General features: G+C 48.4%; 3 protein-coding genes across 4 annotated transcripts; 1 reads left to right on the plus strand and 2 right to left on the minus strand.

Moving 5' to 3' along the window:
- Window positions 1-1,578: 1,578 nt before the first annotated feature.
- On the minus strand, window positions 1,579-6,931 carry efhd2 (EF-hand domain family, member D2). Its single transcript, XM_053878229.1, has 4 exons — window positions 6,448-6,931; window positions 3,293-3,440; window positions 2,979-3,113; window positions 1,579-2,908 (listed from the first exon to the last, which is right to left on the minus strand). Exons 1-4 carry the CDS (start codon window positions 6,918-6,920, stop codon window positions 2,771-2,773), a joined length of 894 nt encoding a protein of 297 aa, XP_053734204.1. The 5' UTR covers window positions 6,921-6,931; the 3' UTR covers window positions 1,579-2,770.
- A 1,164-nt stretch (window positions 6,932-8,095) lies between these two features.
- gpr155a (G protein-coupled receptor 155a) lies at window positions 8,096-15,552 on the plus strand. The gene is made up of 17 exons (XM_053878222.1): window positions 8,096-8,203; window positions 8,312-8,407; window positions 8,557-8,990; window positions 9,607-10,006; window positions 10,152-10,320; window positions 10,387-10,542; window positions 11,251-11,334; window positions 11,409-11,529; window positions 11,586-11,664; window positions 11,793-11,883; window positions 11,949-12,135; window positions 12,373-12,444; window positions 12,518-12,648; window positions 12,897-12,992; window positions 13,260-13,324; window positions 13,399-13,533; window positions 14,543-15,552. The coding sequence occupies exons 3-17, from the start codon at window positions 8,594-8,596 to the stop codon at window positions 14,736-14,738; spliced, it is 2,379 nt and encodes a 792-aa protein (XP_053734197.1). The 5' UTR covers window positions 8,096-8,203; window positions 8,312-8,407; window positions 8,557-8,593; the 3' UTR covers window positions 14,739-15,552.
- scrn3 (secernin 3) lies at window positions 15,127-18,272 on the minus strand. Of its 2 annotated transcripts, XM_053878225.1 has the most exons (8): window positions 18,211-18,272; window positions 17,958-18,114; window positions 17,704-17,885; window positions 17,318-17,517; window positions 16,567-16,779; window positions 16,336-16,498; window positions 16,090-16,273; window positions 15,127-16,032 (listed from the first exon to the last, which is right to left on the minus strand). In XM_053878225.1, the coding sequence occupies exons 2-8, from the start codon at window positions 18,111-18,113 to the stop codon at window positions 15,868-15,870; spliced, it is 1,263 nt and encodes a 420-aa protein (XP_053734200.1). In that variant the 5' UTR covers window position 18,114; window positions 18,211-18,272; the 3' UTR covers window positions 15,127-15,867. The 2 variants fall into 2 exon arrangements, with proteins under 2 accessions (XP_053734200.1, XP_053734199.1); XM_053878224.1 differs by having other exon boundaries at window positions 17,958-18,238.
- Window positions 18,273-18,446: the final 174 nt, after the last annotated feature.

An 18,446-nucleotide genomic window follows, 5' to 3' on the forward strand; every position in this document is an offset into this window, starting at 1 on the left:
CTTGTGTGGGTGTGTAACGTGTTTATTCTTGACACAATATAAGGGATCAATTTAATAAAGTCTTTTTGTCTGAGTGTCAGGTTCTCCGTCATTTTCCCCCCCAGTCCTCAAATTTCAGGGAACGCTGTCTTCCAGGTCACATCGCGGGGGCAGCAGACTTACTCCCTCTGCTGCGTCCTGGCTGGGCCCCGGGGTCACCAGGAGGCCCCTGAGCGAGCACAACTGCTGAGGTGACTGAGCTTCTCACGCTGCCTCTAAAAAGAAAACAGGGAGAATGTTGAGCTTTGCCTTTTGGCTCAGCTCTTCGGCTGCTCAGACTCAAGTAGTGATGGGTGAGTGAGGCATCATAAAGTGTTTCGACTAGGGGTGGGATTCAATAAAAAAATGTAATCTAATTAGAGAATTTGTGATTAATAAATCTCAATTAATCGCAGTTTAATCCTATAAGAATCTTTGCCACAAGAAGCCAGATTTTTCTATTTGAATGAATTTAGTATCTTACTGAATCAAATGATGGAGCCATACATTTAAACAACACTGTTTCTTTTGCATCAGTTTGACAATAGCACAATAAATCACCATGGTGTCTATATTCAACTTTTTATATCACCTTATTTAAACTAAAGCGCTTTTAATGTCTTGGAAATATTTGTATCAGAATTTCAATTTTATCACAATTCCAAGTCCATTCAGAGTGGTGGAAACCCTGGCCAATGTGTAGAGAAAAACCTCCCTGAACCAAAGCAAACAGATGCTTTTGTTTGCTTTGGTTCAGGGAGGATTCCTCCATGTTTGTTGTTGTTGTTCTCATCCCAGCTGCCACGTGTCTGGTGCATCAGTGGGATCAGTGGAGCAGGAACAAAGCACTGACAAAGGTTCCCTGTTGTCTGGAGAGAAAACTGTTCAATTAAATTAAAAGGATTAAATGGGATTAAATATTTTAATGCGTTAATTACGATGAATTAATTAATCACGATTAACTCTTAAAGACCCACCACTAGTTCCGACACAATGACACACTGTGTTGATACTGTGTTACTGAATACTGACACCTGCTGGACATTAAAAATCCCTGCAGACCAACCGACTTGACAGACTGAATTGACACTGACATGATGACCTGCTGTATACAATGATATCATTTAAGTCTTTGCATTCATTCTTATTCCATATCTTTAAATAATGTGAACATGTATCATAGTGTGACGTACATGAAAACAATGTGGATGAGGACGCGTGTGGACTCTTAGTTTTTACATAGTTTTATTCAGAAAAATGTTTCCAATGTTTTTCAATTTTCTAAAATTAAATTATAACTTGAAATTACTTTGAATTAGAATGGAACAAGACAAGTCGAACATCTGAGACAAACTGGAGAACGAACCACGAGATCAGACTGTTTCAGCAGTTACATCCTGTTGACACCTGACACTCTGGTTTCCTCCCACAGCCCCAAAACATGCAGATGAATTGATGACTGTAAAGGGCCCTTAGATGTGTGAAGGACCAGGTGATGATGAGGATGATGATGCAGCTCAACACTAAGAGTGAACTCAAGAACGACACACAACACATAGCAAATGTGCTGAAGTTTAATATAAATCAAGTGAGTTTTTTCTTTTTTACCTCATTAATACACACAAACGAGCGGCTCTGGTCCCGAGACCGTGACGTCACACACATCTCTAGAACACAAGTGGAGCGGCAGGCAGTCAGTCACAGTTTCTAACAACCATCAGTGGAAGTGGGAGGGTTCGCACGAGCCGCTCCTCTCCGGAGGAACGGCCCGTCAAACAGCAGGGGGGAGCTGCGGAGGAGCAGGCCGGGAAATGGAAGGAAGCCCAAAGGAACATACGAAAATATAGAAACATCTCAGCTCCGTTTGTCACTCCACTTTCACTTGAAATTCATTGTATATTCTTATATATCTTCTAAAATATTTTCCACGTTTTCTCCACAAAAATCACCATTTCAAACTCCTGAATTGAAACTTGAACATTAAACACACACCAGTTTGATGTTTTTGTTCTAATCTTGGACAAAAAAACGGGTAAAAAACGTGCAACATGCAATCACTCACGAAATACTTTGAGACCAATACTCCGACACGAACCTATTATTATGGTTTGAAGTACCCTGCAGGAATCTAAAGGAAGGTTTGGATCCGAGGAGACGAATCAATACAGACCTGGACAAACTCACGACGTCAAAACTCTCATTCGGTCACGACAACGTTGGATCACCAGCCCATAAAAACAGCGACGGTCACATGATCGGCATCAACACTGTAAATCATAAAACGCTGACTACAGATGAGTGAAAAACAAAAGGGAGTTACAGTGCTCGCGCTACAGTGAATCAGTGAAAACACATGGACGATTGTCGAGGAAATGCTTGGAACTGCTGGTGGACAGGAATGTAGAAAACAATACAGTGATCACAAGGTGACGTTCTGCTCTTAAAGGTGTCTGTTTTACGTGTGTGCATATTGTCTAGCGGGAGTCCGTTACTGCATAGAATACTTCTTTTGATCAGCGAATGCTAACAGCTAATTTAGCGTCCGAGACGGATGAGGACGAGTGCGCGGCGGAGTGAGTCGCTCCGGCACACGAGCAGAAGGTCGGCCGAATTGAAGCGAAGCCACAGGTGAGCGCTGCGCCAGTCGTGTTGATCATGGAGCTCGGGGATGGATTGGCAATCCTGCTGCCGGGCGGTGAGGGAGCTGCATGATCACATGACTGGCCTGAAGGATGGGTGGGGTTAGTCCGTGTTAGTCAGACTTGAACGCCGACTGCAGGGACTTGAAAGCGGCTCGTCTCTGCTTCTGCTCCTCCAGCTGCCTCTTCTTCTCCTCCTGCTCCTGGCGAATCTCGGCCTCGAAGCGGTTGGACTCGGTGATGGCCTGGACCTGACACACCGGGCACGTTACCAAGGGAAGTCGCCGCGCGGCGCCGAGCCAGTTCTGCGGCATCACTTACTTTAGCTTCGAAGAAGGTCTTGGCTCCCTTCACGCCCTCGGTGGAGACGTCGATCTCGGAGAGCCTGGCGAGGGCGCACAGGCCGCTGTCCTCGGCCAGCTCTCCTGCAGCCGCCTTCCTGAAGATCAGCAGGAACTGGAGAGGAGCAAAGGGAGCAGAGTCCATCAGTCTCCTCACTCAAGATGGCAGTGCTCCACCTTCATGAACCTCATTAGGTTCCTCCCCAACCTCTCGGCTCGAACACTCAGTTCTGGCCTCCTGACAACCTCACTAGCTTCACCTCTGACTCAGTCTCCACAGTCCAGCCCAGTTACCTCTCTGAAGCTGAGCTTGTTGTCCAGGTCCTCGTCCACCTCCTTGATCATGTTCTTCAAGCCCAGATGGGTCTGCGGAGCCCCCAACTTCTCCATCATCAGCTTCAGCTCCATCAGGTCGATGTAGTTGTCCTTGCCGGCGTCGTACCTGGAATCACACGCGACTCAGTCCACCGTGTTACACATGAAGACGCCACCAATGTCTCATCACAAAGACAGTCTTGACAGGAAGTGGTGAGCAGTGAACGTCTGCTCTCAGAAAGCGAGGACTTCAGCCACTCTCTGACACATTCCGATCCACCGTGCACCCGGTCATGGCCACCTAATCTAGCATACCTTCTGGGCAAGTTTCACAACTGTTTGTCACAGGCAGCAGTGATAAGAGACTCGGGATGGGTGATATGGACAAAGAAAGTTACCACGATAAATGTTGTCATTTCGGCGATAACCATAATTCAGGAGAAATACATTTCCATTTATGTCTCTAACATGATATGATGTCTGCAACATCGTCATTTGTTTATGTTTAAATATAACAGCGAACTAAGTGCAGAGATTAGAAACTCAATGTTGGTAGCATTAGCGCTGCCTGTGAGAGTGTGTCCACGATCAGTGAACCCTAGTGGGGACGCGGAAGAGGACGCCGCTGCCAATACCGGAGCGGATCTCCGTCCAATATCCAACTGTTTTCACCTTGGCAGCGGGAGAGCTGCACGTGGTGATGTGAACCAAGGCAGACGAGCGCGTCAGAGTACCTATGAGGACCACTTCATCTAATAAAATAACCAGGGATCCAGAGACTCAGTCGACCAGTGTCACGATCAAAGGTTCCCTGGATTAAAAATCAGTTTCAAACTACCATGGTGAACCAAAATCCACCACACTCTCCACAACTGTCACACGCCGGCGTCGGCTGTCAAACACAGCCGTGGAGCGCAGCCACAGTCTCGTCGTGTTCACGTACAGACACGTCCATCCTTCATGTTTCTCAGCAAGGACTGTCTAACTGAGACGCCGACATCCGGACTCACAACAGCCCAGACCTTATGTGGTTGGTCCAAATGCGTTTGAACTTCAGGGAGCCGTGGTTGGGGGTTGGCAGGCTTCCATTTCTATTTCGACACACTTCTCCTCAGAGACCAGGAGGAAGGGGACTTTCTGACTTCCTCTCGCTCTTATTTCTTCATTTAAAACGGCTCCAGCAACCTTCACTTCCTCACATTTCTGACACATCAAAGCCGTGTAAAGCTGCTGTTGGGATGGTGAATTAATGCAGGGCTCAGCGCCACCGAAGAGACTGGAAGTGGGTCACGGTTTGGGGAGCGTCCCACCGGATCAGTTGAGGGGAGCTCCTGCAGCAGAGAGCTCCTCTTTTAAATGCATCTTGTCACAGCTTCTGTTCCGAGTGATCACATCACTCACCAGGATTCAATCACTGATGTTACTGATAACATTCTAGCGAGCGACCTGAACCTGGATCTGGAGAACTTCAAGGGCCACTCTAATCCAGGACCAAAGACGGCGCTGTCACACTGCTACCAAGTGATAACACGAAAAGAGATTTCCCGATTAACAGACCTGTTTCCTCCCCTGATCTAATCGATCTCTCGGATCCAAGGGAAAGGTCAAGTGACTGGGCGTCACATGACCTGGCCACATACTCTTCCACAGCCGCTGCTTATCCACGGAGACCTTAAATCCCAAACACTGTTCCTCCACTCGCAGACAAACAGTGTTTCCTGCTCTGTGTTTGAGTTGAAGGGCCTGATGCTGGGAGACAAACACGCTGTGCTAAATATGCAGAGTGATTCGCTGACGTCCATTACTGAGCGTGTGTGCTAGAAAACGTGGCCCGTTTCTGGACAAGTCGTGTTCTGACAGGAAGCTGAGGAATCCCGGCATCGAACGCTCCCACCGGGGGACGTGCAGAGACAACACCGACCAGGACGCGTCATGTTCACGCACAGCGCGGCAGAAAGGCTCCAGCAAAACCTGCGACACGTAAATCTGATGCCTCACCAGTTAAAGCAAATATAAGACGAAGATCTTTCAAGCCTGAGGCTGCTGCACTAGTTCAGGTGTGAAAACGCAGTGTTACTGAAGTGCAACAGCAAATGCAGACGCAACCCTGTCAGCTAAAACACAGCGACGACTCTGAGGTACACTGAGGCAGACGTCTGAGCTTCAGCTGAGCTTCAGATGAACCGACCTGTAGCTCAAACCACACAACAGTCAGACACCACAGATCCCATCACGAGCAGCTGCTGTGTGAGGACACGTTAAACTAAAGTGGAAACACAAAATCCTTATGAGTTTGCATCACCCTGCAGGGAGGTGGCCACACCCCAGGTTTGATGAAAACTCCAATCCATGAATGCCTGGTTTGTGTTTCAGACACAATACTGCTTCACTTCCTGTTATGCTTCTGACACAAATGACTCTTTCTAATGTCACCGGACCAGCTTTCTATTGTGCACGACAGGCAGTGGCTCAACAGCAAAGTAGCACACAGAGTTCTCTAGGGGTTCAGCCAGATGGATATTAGCACTAGCATGAGCAGTCACTGCAGACATCACAGGTGAATCCAGGTCAATTTCAACTTCTGAACTTAACGTTGTGATAACTTTTATATTAATATTCATTAATAAAGCTTCCTTTATTGAATTTAGAAATTGTTGTTTTTGCTTCCTCTCAGGACTAATTGTAGAAAATAATTCAGATTTTGTGACGGGTGTATGTACTCTTGCAACTCAAAGGCAGGAGGAAGACTTTCAAAATAGAAAACACTGTGCAAAAACTGGAAAAAGCAGTAACCTTTTCTCCCTGTTAACACAGATTTTTTCCTGTCCACACAGCAATTTTTCACTCACTGTTTTGTGTAGTTGTCGTTGGTCGACTCAAATCTGTGTTTATAATATATAATCCTTGATTCTATTTTAATATTAGCTGGGGAAAGTAAAGATTTACGATGAAGCCTGGTCTTTTCATCTGTAGACTGGAAGATGCCATTTGATTGTGTCATGGGCCGTATTTTATAACATCTGTGACCGAAATTGGCCCACAGGCCTCGAGTTTGAAACACACAAAAACATTAAGAATGGTGCTCGCGGTGACGTCGACGTGTCCGGGTGACCGACCGCGCGCCCATCACTCACGTCTTGAACATATGCTCCATGTCTTTGATCTGCTTCCGGGAGAACTCCTTGAACTCGGTGTAGGGATTGAAGACCCTGGTGCTGGGCTTGCTGGGCTCCCCGTGACCCTCGTTCAGCTCCCCGCGCCGCTGCAGCAGCGCTCCCAGCTCCGAGTCGGCGTTGGCCGTGCACGACTTGTCCCCGGAGCCGTTCTCCAGAGCGCCGTGGTCCACGGCCAGGTCCACGGCCACAGCCTCCTCCGCGCCTTCCTCGATCTGGAGGCGGCGGCTGAGCTTGGCGGATAGCTCGTCTGTAGCCATGTTCAAACAGCTAGCAACGGAGCGGACCCACGGATTCCTTCGGCCGGACTCTACAAGAGGAACGCGGATCTGGACGCCGGTCTGGCGATTCTCTTCGGAACGCGGAGGAACGCTGCGACGCGCCGAGAACTGTCTGAAACTATGTGTACTTCCGGTTGTTGCGCTTCTGGTCATGAACTACGTCACGCGCTGGCCTGTCACTGTCGCCACGCCTACTTTTAAAGAGACAGCGCCACGACACGCCCTTGATGTTGCGCGTGAGTTGAAAGCGTTTCAAGCTGAGCCCGTCATCCGATCTCGCTAAGACGAAATGACAGGTGGGGGATAAATGTCCGGGAAGCGCTGAGGATGACGTTTTCCGTCATCAGTGGCAACAAAGAAGCACGTTTCTTTTTCCTCTGTTTCAAGCACCGCCACATCATTCTCTTCTGCCTTGAATAGAAGCATTTTGGGTGGCTGACACCACGGCCTTCCAGTGAGGTCATCTGCTTATTGTGGTGGGAAAAAGAGCTGAGCCAGAAGACAAACTTGGGCCAACCGTCGATGGTTTTCCAGGCGCTTCCTCGTGATGGCGGAGACTTGTGATTTAGATTCGCAGTGTTTTGGTAGTCAATATGAATCCCGCTCACAAACTAAAAAGCAGAATACATTAGCAGCTCCAGGAAGACAGCGCCCCCAGTTGTTCTTCTGAATGCTAGTTTTATGAATACATACATGATTTTTAGGTGTCTAAAATCGTGACCTTTCAACTGGAAAGACAAGGTTAAGTTGTGCACAGGGAATGTCGAGATTATCATATGAAATAAATGGAAAACAAACGTGTATATGCATTATATGGAACTCACATCTGTCCTGAAAGCTGGACGTGGAGTGAGAGAGGTTTGGGCTTCTGAACTGCAGCTGCTGCCCCTGTGATGCATATTGAATGAACACATGAATCTTTCAATCTCCTCCAATACATTGTAAATGTATAACATGACTAGCGATATGACGTTTATATAACTATTATTTTGCATGGATTCTTAATTGTGTTTTTGTCCTTTTTAGTCAGTTTTGTGTTACTGCCTCTGTAACAGCCCGTCTTGTGTATGTGTGTGAAGACCGTTTGAACTATTTAAGTGCCAATCTTGCGTTGTACTTTTCAGTGCTGTGCAAAACTCTACCACTGGGAGGCGCTAATGTTTCACTTTACTCTTAAGTCTCGAGTTTCGACTGGACGGTCTTCCTAAACTGAATCGCCACTCATTCTCCATAAAAAAGGTCATTGTTCCTTTAAATATATTACCATAGCATACTCACACAAAATGTTAAAGTTTATTAGAAATATCTTTTTTTGTTCCTGTAAAAGGTACCACAACAAGTGCAACGAGACGTCCTGCAGGGGCGGTGCTTAGATACAAATCCCCGCCCCTCCCTCCTTCCGTTGGTCATTATGAAAGTTGGGAGTCGAGACTTGGGTAAGAGTGTCGCAACGCACGTGTTTAAATGTTCACTTTTGTAACGTTCAAAATGCCTACAGGCGGCCGGGTTCCGTAACGTTGTTTGTTCGCTTGTTTTCGACTCAGCTTCCTGTCAACGTCCGCGGCGAGCGAGCTGGGAGACGAGCCGGCGGCATGGCCGCTCACCGCCGCGCTGAGGTTGTCGCTGCCCCGCTCAGGCAGGTGAGGGCTATTCGCCTCTGGTTCCGAGCGGAACTCTAGCGGAAACATTGTCCAAGCTCCTACCAGACACGTCGACATGAGTTGCCTCCCTCTGTTATCAGATCAGACGTCACCTTTGCTCCATCCTCTGTCACCGTTATATCTCACAGCTGCTGCTCGCATGTTGACCGGAGACTGACAGCAACCATGAACAGAGCGACCAACCGCAGCCTTTCTCCGGCCTCCTCCAACATGTCCATCGACCAACTGCTGCCGGCTCTGCTGGAGTGCTTCGGCATCATCCTGTGCGGCTACATCGCGGGCAGGACGGGCGTGATCACGTCGTCGCAGGGCAAAGGTCTGGGGAACTTCGTGTCGAAGTTCGCCCTGCCCGCCCTGCTCTTCAAGAACATGGTGCTGCTCGATTTCGGGAACGTCATCTGGTCCTTTCTGTGGAGCATCCTCATCGCCAAGGCGTCCGTGTTCTTCATCGTCTGCATCCTGACTCTCATCGTGGCCAGTCCTGCCACTCGCTTCAGCAAGGCCGGGATCTTCTCCATCTTTGCCACTCAGAGCAATGACTTTGCGCTGGGATATCCGATTGGTGAGTCCACGGGCCGCTAACCTCGACTCTTCCTGGTCAGGAGAGCAAGGTGGACCACGTAGAAAACTCATCTTTGCAGTTTATTTTCTACTTTCTTTTAAAACTTCTGCCTGTGATGGACCTTGTTTATCTGCGTGTGTCCATGTATCTTAACTTAACTCGATAGTCAATAACGTTTGTTAGTGTTTCACCTGAAGTCACTTCTCAGATGAACTTTGAACAGCATCTACTGCAGGAAAAGCGCTCCATAAATGAACAAAATTAGGTTTTATTGCTCAAATGATTTGTAACTGGTCACACAAAACACTATGATTCAAGTCTCACAGTTGAGACTTGCGCCGCAACAAACTATTTTTACAGCTGTTTGCTAAAAAAACAGTTGCTTTATAATCTTTTTTTCGTCGCATTAGTTCAGTCAATGTTTGTTCTTCACTCAGAGTTGTGTGAAGAGCAGACCATTAGTGGAGCGGGGAGTGTCTTTGTTTCTGTTTTTGTTGTTAAGGGGGGGTTTGAGTTTGTCTAGAGATGCGAGCCAAAAGCTGACTCAGCAAACACACTTTACCACATTGATCAGGCACAACAAATCTGAAGCGTGTGTTGTTGTCGTTTCCCCCAGTGGAGGCTCTGTACCGGAGCAGCCACCCTGAGTACCTGCAGTACATCTACCTGGTGGCGCCGGTGTCCCTGATGCTCCTCAACCCGCTGGGCTTTGCGCTCTGTGAGATCCAGAAGTGGAAGAATCAGGGAAGCCAGCAGCGAAGCAAGCTGGTGGTGTTGGGCCTGGTGTTCCTGCGGGTCCTGAGGAACCCAATAGTCTTCATGGTTCTCATCGGAATCGGCGCCAACTTCGTCCTGCGGCAGAAAATCCCCCCGTTCATGGCGGAGTTCGTCGACGGCTTGTCTAATTCCTTCGGCGGAGCCGCTCTCTTCTACCTGGGCCTCACGATGGTCGGCCAGCTGGGGCTGATGACCAAGACCACGGTCGTGACCTTGATACTACTGACCACTGCCAAACTGTGAGTGACGACTGCTAGAGCTGAAAATGCCGCAACCACTGCCGGCGCCTCAGACATGTTGATTCACATGAGTCAGTCCCAAAGCAAACACTGCAATAACACTGTTGCCGTCGTGCTGACACAAGTGTTGTGATTCCCCCTGCAGGCTGCTGATGCCGCTCATTTGTAAAGACCTGGTGAATCTGCTGGACACCACCAACACAAGCGCTTCAAACCACTCAAGCCTTTCCAACTACGCCTTCCTCTACGGGGTGTTTCCCACAGCGCCCAGTGTGGGAATCTATGCCGTCTATTACAACGCAGAGCTGGGAGTGGTGAGTCCCCGCGCCTGTCTCGCCCCGTCTTCCTCCGCCACCGACTGTTGATCTGCTGCGTTGAAGGTGACGTCCGGCTTGGTGGTCAGCACTCTGCTGTCCGCTCCCATCATGTACGTGTCGGCCTGGCTGCTCACCATCCCCACCATGGACCCGCAGCGTCTGATGATGGCACTGCAGAGCGTCAGCTTCGACGTCAGCATCATCAGCCTCCTGCTGCTGGTGAGTCCTTCTGTAACGCGAGACTGAATATGTAAATAAGACGGCCCGTTTTACGTCAACAAAGATGCAATAAAATCTGACTGAACTGGATTGACAACTTATTCTGAGGAAGATTTCAATCTTAAGGTAGCTTCATCTCTGACTCTTCAAACTCTGACTCCTGAGTCTCTAAAAGCTTCACTTTCTTGCTGCTGGTCGTCTCCGCCTCAACTGAACTCTCCTCTTGCCTTCCCTTCGTCTCTGTCCGTCACCCTGGATGACAGACTCCAAATATTTTTCCAAAGTTTTTGATGTGACCATGCCTGCACTCTACTCTTCACCTCTCTTAATCCTAATTGATGCATTTTAAGTTCAAGATTCAACAACAAACTCAAACTCTGGGAAATGATGATGCAAGTTTATTTTGTGATTGGTTTTTTTTTTGGTTTAAGTTGGCTAACACTGAAGTGAGGAGGTTGAAAAATGAAGGGCCTCAAATGTGTTTGAAAAAAGACCATCTAATCTGAGGCGTGTGAGTTTGGCAGGAAATGGGGTCGCGTTTTGCTTCCTCAGTTTAGACATGCATCGCACTTTTTAAGGAAGTTGAGTCGAACTTCTAGTAAGCAACTGCAGCTCCATTCAGTTCGTCTTCGTCTCACTAGGAAGTGGGGTTACTCGCGTTCAACTTGTGTTTCAGCTGACAAACCTGAAGTGTGTTTTCTGCGGCAGGTTTGGACCATTGCAGTCATGTTTTTGAGTAAAAAATACAAACGATTGCCTCACATGTTTGCAGTCAACCTCTTCATAGCGCAGGTGAGCAGCTGCACGGTCTCCCTTCTGTCCCGCACACTCAACCTAATGAAGTGCTCTTGTTTGTGGCCCTGCAGTTGCTGACCTGTGTGGGGATGATCGTGTGGAATTTTGTCGTGAGCAGCAACCGTTTCCTCGCCCAAGTGCTCGCATTCACACTGCTGTGCTCCTCGCTGTTGAGCACGTACACCTGGCCAGGTAGGCCGCGAGGGCTGCTGCTGTGAGCGTGTGCACTGACGCCTCTGTGGTTCCAGGCCTGATCGCGCTGTCTCTCGTGCTCCTGAAGCGATGCCAGAGACCGAACAGTGTTGTGTTCGTCATGGCCGGCTGGGGGTGAGTGGCTTTTCAAGCTGGAAGTGAAAGTTGTTCATGTGTTTGTTGCTCTATTAAAAGATATATCTGGGTATTTATAAAACACCTCACGTGCTGTGTGTCACTGAAACTGACCTTCATGTCCAAAGGGTTCCGACCGTGGCGACTGCTCTGCTGCTCATTTTCGGAGACAGAGTGCCCGACACCATCGACTTGTCCCACTTCTACAGTCAGTCGCAGGTATACAGGCTGATGCAGATGACATTCAGCTGCCAGTCACCTACAGCTTGTGGTTCCCTCTGCAGATGATCTGCTCCACAGTCATCATCGCCGTCAGCGCTCTGCTGGCTGGAGGCGCCTTTGTGTGTCTCAGTAGAGAAAGCTGGACCCAGAAGGGAGGCTCAGCTGGAAGCTCTGCGCGGGGTTTGGTGATTGAAGTGGACTGTGAGAGCCACTACCTGATCGAGCCGGCCCCGGAGCCTGGGAGCAAAGGTGCCGTCGTCCATGCAAATCTCCCTTCATGATTCAGATTAGCGAGCGAACATCAGGCGAGAGGTCCGACTGGTTCTGTGGGCCGGACTCTCAGGTTGTGATGCACCAAAAACTGATGCTGAGCATGAGCAATGCGAGTCTTGATTCATGCGAGTCGATTGGTCGGTCCCGTGCTTTGCTTGTGTTTCTAAATCCACGGCAGACGTGTAGTTTTCCTCATGTCGTTTTCTTCACCAGAGTGTCTGATCTGCGACTGCTCCCCGGCCCAGCCTGAACCGGACGTGCTCACCAGCGCGCCAGTCGTCACAGGTGACCGACTCATCTTCGTGTTCCTCATCGCTCCGCCCCTGTCCGACACTTTCTCAAACGGCCGTCCTGTCAGATCACTGTGACAACAGGTGTGAGTCCGACCAGTGTCTGCTGGTGCAGGTGGAGGAGCTGACCGAGGCTGAAGACCGACAGGTGGCCCGACACGTGCTGCTGAGTCTCCTCCTCACCGTCAGCCTGATTGCTGTGAGTTGCTCACTCTCATTTGCATGTGTGGTGTCCTCACACCCAACAACCTTCTTATTTCACCTGTTTTTCCTCTCCTTCTTTGTTTTCTTCTTTTGTTTTTCTTCTTTATATTCTGTTTTTTTTTTAATCATTTTTCATTCTAATCTTGCTCTTCTTGTACTTTACTCTTGTACTTTAAACACTCATTTCTCTTGTCTTCTACTTCTCCTTGTTCCCCTTTGCGTCCTTCGTCTTTTTCCCTGCAGAACCTGTCCAGCTGCCTGTGGCTGCTGTTGAACCAGAACCCTGGGAGACTCTACACAGAGCTGCAGTTCTTCTGTGCTGTGGCCAACTTTGGTCAGGTGGGTGTTGTTGTCTATATTAAGAAAAAAATGATGTTTACAGCAAGTGCTCATACGTTATACATAAAAATAAATGATCTGCAAAACACTCACACTCAAAAATATAAATCTACAAATCTTATAAATATAAAGCTTGAATGAATATATATATTTATACAAAGTGGTTTGTAAAATAATTTGCATTTTAAATTTTGTTTCAAGGCTTAAATTTCCACTCGTGGGTTCACCACACTTACCAGCTGTTCACCGACTGCTTTGTGTTCCCAGGGTCTGCTCTCCTTCGCCCTGTTTGGACTGGACAAGCATTTCATCATCCTGCCCTTCAAGAGGAGGTGATCTTTTTCTTCTTCACAGAAACCTTGCTGGCGCTGCGGTGTCACACCTGTTTGTGTTTGCTGCTGGGCAGGCTGAGCCGACTGTGGTCCAGGAGGTCAGATGAGCAGCTCCACAGTGACTTGCCTGAGGAGATCAGGATGACCTGCACTCAGTTCACCAAGTACCACAAAGACCAGTGTTGCCGTGACATTGTCAGGAAGAGAAGGTGAGTGTGTGTGTTTTGCCCATAACAAACACTAGCTTTAAGTTATTTACTGAACATTTGGACTGCTCTAGAGCAGCAGAACTAATATGTTGGATGGAGGAACCTCAAGGACAGAATTCAAATCAGCTGTTTCAGATACTGGAACAGCACCAGATTATCACTTACTCTAGTATATCGTGAGTCATGGCACTCCACAGCGGTCTAGAAGCCGCAGGTGCAGTGGGGCTGTCTGCGCTGTAGATCAGGTCAGTCGGCTTGAAAATGCAAGGGGATCACTTCTAAACTGGTTAGAAAAAAGTAGCAGCTTATAGTCCGGAAATTAATGTATATTTACTGCACAAGTCAGGTTTTATGAGTCGTGATGCTGGAGCCCCGATTCAAAACTAGTTTGGAAGTGATCTTCATGCATTTTTAAGCACCACTGACCTTTCTACGGTGCAGACGGCACCACTGCACCCGCGACTTATAGACCACTGCGGCTGCTGTATGTACAAGATCTGTTTTACTTCCTAAATGTTGTGGGTGTGGCTAATATTCCGGTGCCCTCTATAGTCCAGAAATTACAGTAGTTTTCTTAGGATCGACAGAACACCAAAGCGACATCGGTGAACAGAGAGATGAGCCACACCAGAGGCCGTGTCAGTCGTGTCTGTCTGGCCTTCCATTAGTTGGTTTGGTGACCCCTGTGGCCCCCAAAACACGGCCATCGAGGTAGTGATTTTATATTCCCTGGCTAGTAGCCACCAACTATCCGTCTCATGACAGAGACTTGGAGAGAATAGAGAGAAACAAACGATCAGTAGATTGAAGGAATCTAACAATTACAAGTCCACTTGCCGTCCCTCGTGTTGCTAAGGTGCTAATGTTGCGATTGTTGACAGTGATAATAGAACCTGAACCCATGTTCCCATCCGGGAGCGGTTTTGGCGTCACAAACCTTTAGTCAGGACCAGACAAGTTGAAAACCACTGCCGTGCTTGGTGCTACTGACTTGTCCCCGCTGACTCAGGTGCGGCAGGACCACGGCGGTGGACTGTTTTCTGGGCTGTGAGCTGGTGCGCTGGCTCCAGCAGGTGGGCCTGGCTCAGGACCCGGGGGAGGCGCTTCTGTACGGGACCCGTCTGCAGCAGGGCGGGGTGCTTCAACACATCCAGCAGGAATGCGCTTTCCAAGACAGCCAGCTTCACTATCGCTTCACCGCATGACGCTGATGGTGTTTATGCAACATGCCGGTCGCTCGACGAGCTGTTCTGGTTTGTTGCTTTTGGGTGTCGCACCACCCTCCTGCATGGAGTGATCCCTCCCCCCGCACCCGGATCACCAGGTCCTTAACAATGCAAGCATGAATTTTAGGCATTTAAAAAAGGGAATGTTACAAAGGCAAATCTCATTTGAAATGCTCTTTGATTGTATTTTTTTTACGCCTCGATTGTGAAGTTGAAACCAACCTTTTATCTGTCCGTTTTATTTACACTGGAAGCTCTTAGATACGGCTAAAGCATTTCAACCCATGAGCCTGTGTGAGTGGAAAAATGACCCGGCTCACGGCACAAATCAGGAACCACTGCTTCTGCTACAGGGAATAGTGTTTATTTTCACTTTTATTTCTGAGGTCGAGGCCAGAACCACTGTGCAGAAGTGCTGAATGTATGCTGACTTAAAGTGCCAGTTACCAGAGAGAAGGGAAATGCATTTCAAGTCAGTGACGACACCGGAATGTTCAGTGGAAACGCTTGGACGTGTCGTTTCTAAGGGCTAATGAAGCGTCTGCTTTTACCCTAACATGCAAATGAGTGGCACAGGTGTGTTCCAGGTGCCAACTAGTTTCTGCTGACTCAGGAAGTATCCCAGCTTGAAAGCCAACTGTCCTGCTGCCTTGACTTGAATGTGATGTGACGCCTTCAGGGGAATATTTGTGTTCCGAAACAATGCAAGCACTGACTCCTTGTAAATGCTGCTTATTTATTTGTTTTCTTATTAAAAGTGTCCTAATGTTTTAACCCTGTGATGTGTATCTGTGATCACCGTAAAAATGTTTCTGATGTTGTGACATTTACAGGAAGTGATGGTGTGGAAACAGCCTGCCTTTCAAAATAGAAGCGTAACAGAAATATTATACATTTACTCATTTTACACCCAGAATCTTCTGTGTATTTCTTCTATACAATTCGTGTTAAATATATTCCAACTGCAATGTGCTCAGTTGGACAGCAGATATCGACTATTTTTACACAGCATTTGCTTACACCTTCAGAGCATTTGTCCCCAGCACTTTTAAGCCTCAGTTTTATTGCTCTTATTTAAAATATCATCCATGAGCCCGAGAGGTTCGGCTCAGCTCTTCTCGCCGTACAAACTCAGCTCTGCCTGCACAGATCTTGGGAACAGATCCACCAAAAGATCAGGGTCCACCAGGCCGTAGCAAAGAACCACATCCATCTCTGACATCTTCTCTTTCTCCAGCTGCCTCATCCCTTCCACGAGTTTCGCGCCTTTGTCCTGTAGAGACCAACAGTAAATCCTCTTCTAAAGGTGAAGGAAGCTTCAGCAAGTTACCGCATGAGTTTCAATGATGGCAGCCACCACTTGGTGCTTGACAAACAGCTTGTGTTTGCGGTCGGGTTTGCTCTGGAAGCGTGGCGTCTTCTTCACGGGGTCGTCGGCACCGTAGCTGGGGGAGGACGTCTTCTCCATCTGCCCCTCAATGTTCTTCACGAAGACGAAGGGTTTGAACACAGATCTGTTGAGAAAGAACGCACACCGTCTCTGACAGGTTCCTGAGCAAAGCTGAATCAGCAGCACCTTTCTGGGTCCGGGGTGGCCGTGAAGTAGTGAACCCCTGGAAGACTGGCTTCAGTGGGAATGACAGACACCATGCTTCCTGTCGTCATGAACATCCCCTCCATGTTGATCCCACTCTCCTTGTCCCTCAAGATGTCCATCATGGTCTCTGCAGTGATGTGGCCTGCAGAGGACCGGCACACGTGAGCAGGAGCTCGAAACCCTGACCAAGTAAAGACCACGAAAACCTGCCGTTGCTTCGCTCCAGCAGCTTCTTCCCCTCACAGCGGCGGCTTCCTGCCGCCTCTATTCTGGCCGTGTTCATGTAGGAGTACACGGCAGCGAAGTTGAAGGGAGACTTTCCGTCCCACCAGCCTTGGCTGAGAGCATAGTCCCGCAGGCCGGGGTGCTCTCTGTCGACCCGCGTGGTGATGCTGTACTCATTGGAGATGTTGCGGTGTCCGTCTGGAGGAAATAGAAGTTAAACAATCATCCAAGAATATTTTCATACATCTAAACACAAGATCAAAACTGAGAAATACAGAAACTACTCGATATTTACCGACCCCACTCTCAGTCATTGAGTCGATCAAGTCTAGTTCATAACAAGATGCTGCCATCTCGTGGTGAAACAACATAACGCAATAGCCGTTCATAAATTCAGAACAATCTTTACTGGCAAGCTGATGCCTAACGCGTGCGTTGTGGGTCACTTAGAACAATTTATAAGCATATATTACAACAAGATCATCGGGTGAAGGTGATACATAACAATGACTACTTTTCATTATGTTTCCTGTTGATATTTATTTTTGTCACACTTGCGACGTGTCCCAGCTCCAACCTCACCTCTCCTCTCCACATCCTCATCGCTCCTCTTCTTTGCCTCCAACACAGTCTCTCCTCTCCACAAGAGCCACTGAGATGCTCATTTCTGATCCTGCTCTGTCTAGTCTCTAGTCGCTCCCAAAGTCAACCCAACAACAAGCAACTCTCAGTTCACCTTCCACTCGTTCGGCCGCCCAGAACTTCCCGGCGGTTTCCAGAATCCACGCCTCCTTCCTGTCGCAGATGAGGAAGCTGTTGTGGTAGGTGAAGCCACACTGATCCTCCATGCACTGGCCACCTTGACCATATTTCTCCAGCAGGCCGGTGATGACGTCGACGGCTTTCTCTGCCGAGTCAGCTCTCTCCAATCCGAGCCTGTAAGACACGTGTTAGTGCCACTGAAGCTCTGTCCTTTTGGATCCAAAAGTGACCTCACCAACCATCAATAACGCATGGAAGTGAAATCAAAATGTTGGAACCACGTCACTAAACTGAATGACCACGGTTGAATGCGGACATGCACTTTGAATGAGTACAGTTTGGCCCAGCCACCAACCATACCTGACCAGATCCATGCCCAGCAGAGCCTCCTCCTCATCAGCACTCATTCTCCCCCACACCGCTTCATTGCCAATACACACTTGGTGTTGGTTTGCTCCCATCTCCGCGCCCCACAGCCAGGCGGGCCGGCTCAGAACCACTGCGTAGGTGTGGGCAGCTTGCTCTACCTGGATGTACGTGCACTGGGAGACAGAGGGCATCTTTGTTTATTACTGCTCCAGATGTGTAACAGTCAGGACGCGTGCGTCTTTTACCTCCACCGTCTGGCCTGGAGGGTGGTCCCGGGCAGGGTAATACACCACTTCTTGGACCTCGTCACAGGGCCGGTCCGAGTTCTTCCCAAAGATGATTTGTTGACGATCCGTGGATGGAGGCAGCGCGACGAAGGTGTCACAAGAAACAGGCTCCATACTGAAAGAGAGAATTTCACGTGTTGCCATTACACACACACAAAAAAAAAAAACAGTCGAACGGTGCGTTTAAAAAACGTAGATCGGCATTCAGAACCTCAGGTGTCAGTCTGGCTGGCGTGAGTTTCAATTCTCCACTGAGGGAAACGTCACTGTCACGTGATCCGCGCAATGATCCGGAAGTTGATATGACTTGGATTACGATTTTTTAATATTATGTATATTTTCCCCTTTGATAACCACGCTGAAATCAATAGTGTCTTACTGATAAATCACCAATTAAAAGTAATATATATCAACAGTGAATTGGCGTTGGCGAGACCCTTTCCACTC

Source organism: Synchiropus splendidus, chromosome 10 (genome assembly GCF_027744825.2).
Source record: "Synchiropus splendidus isolate RoL2022-P1 chromosome 10, RoL_Sspl_1.0, whole genome shotgun sequence".
In the NCBI taxonomy this organism is placed as follows: Eukaryota; Metazoa; Chordata; class Actinopteri; order Syngnathiformes; family Callionymidae; genus Synchiropus; species Synchiropus splendidus.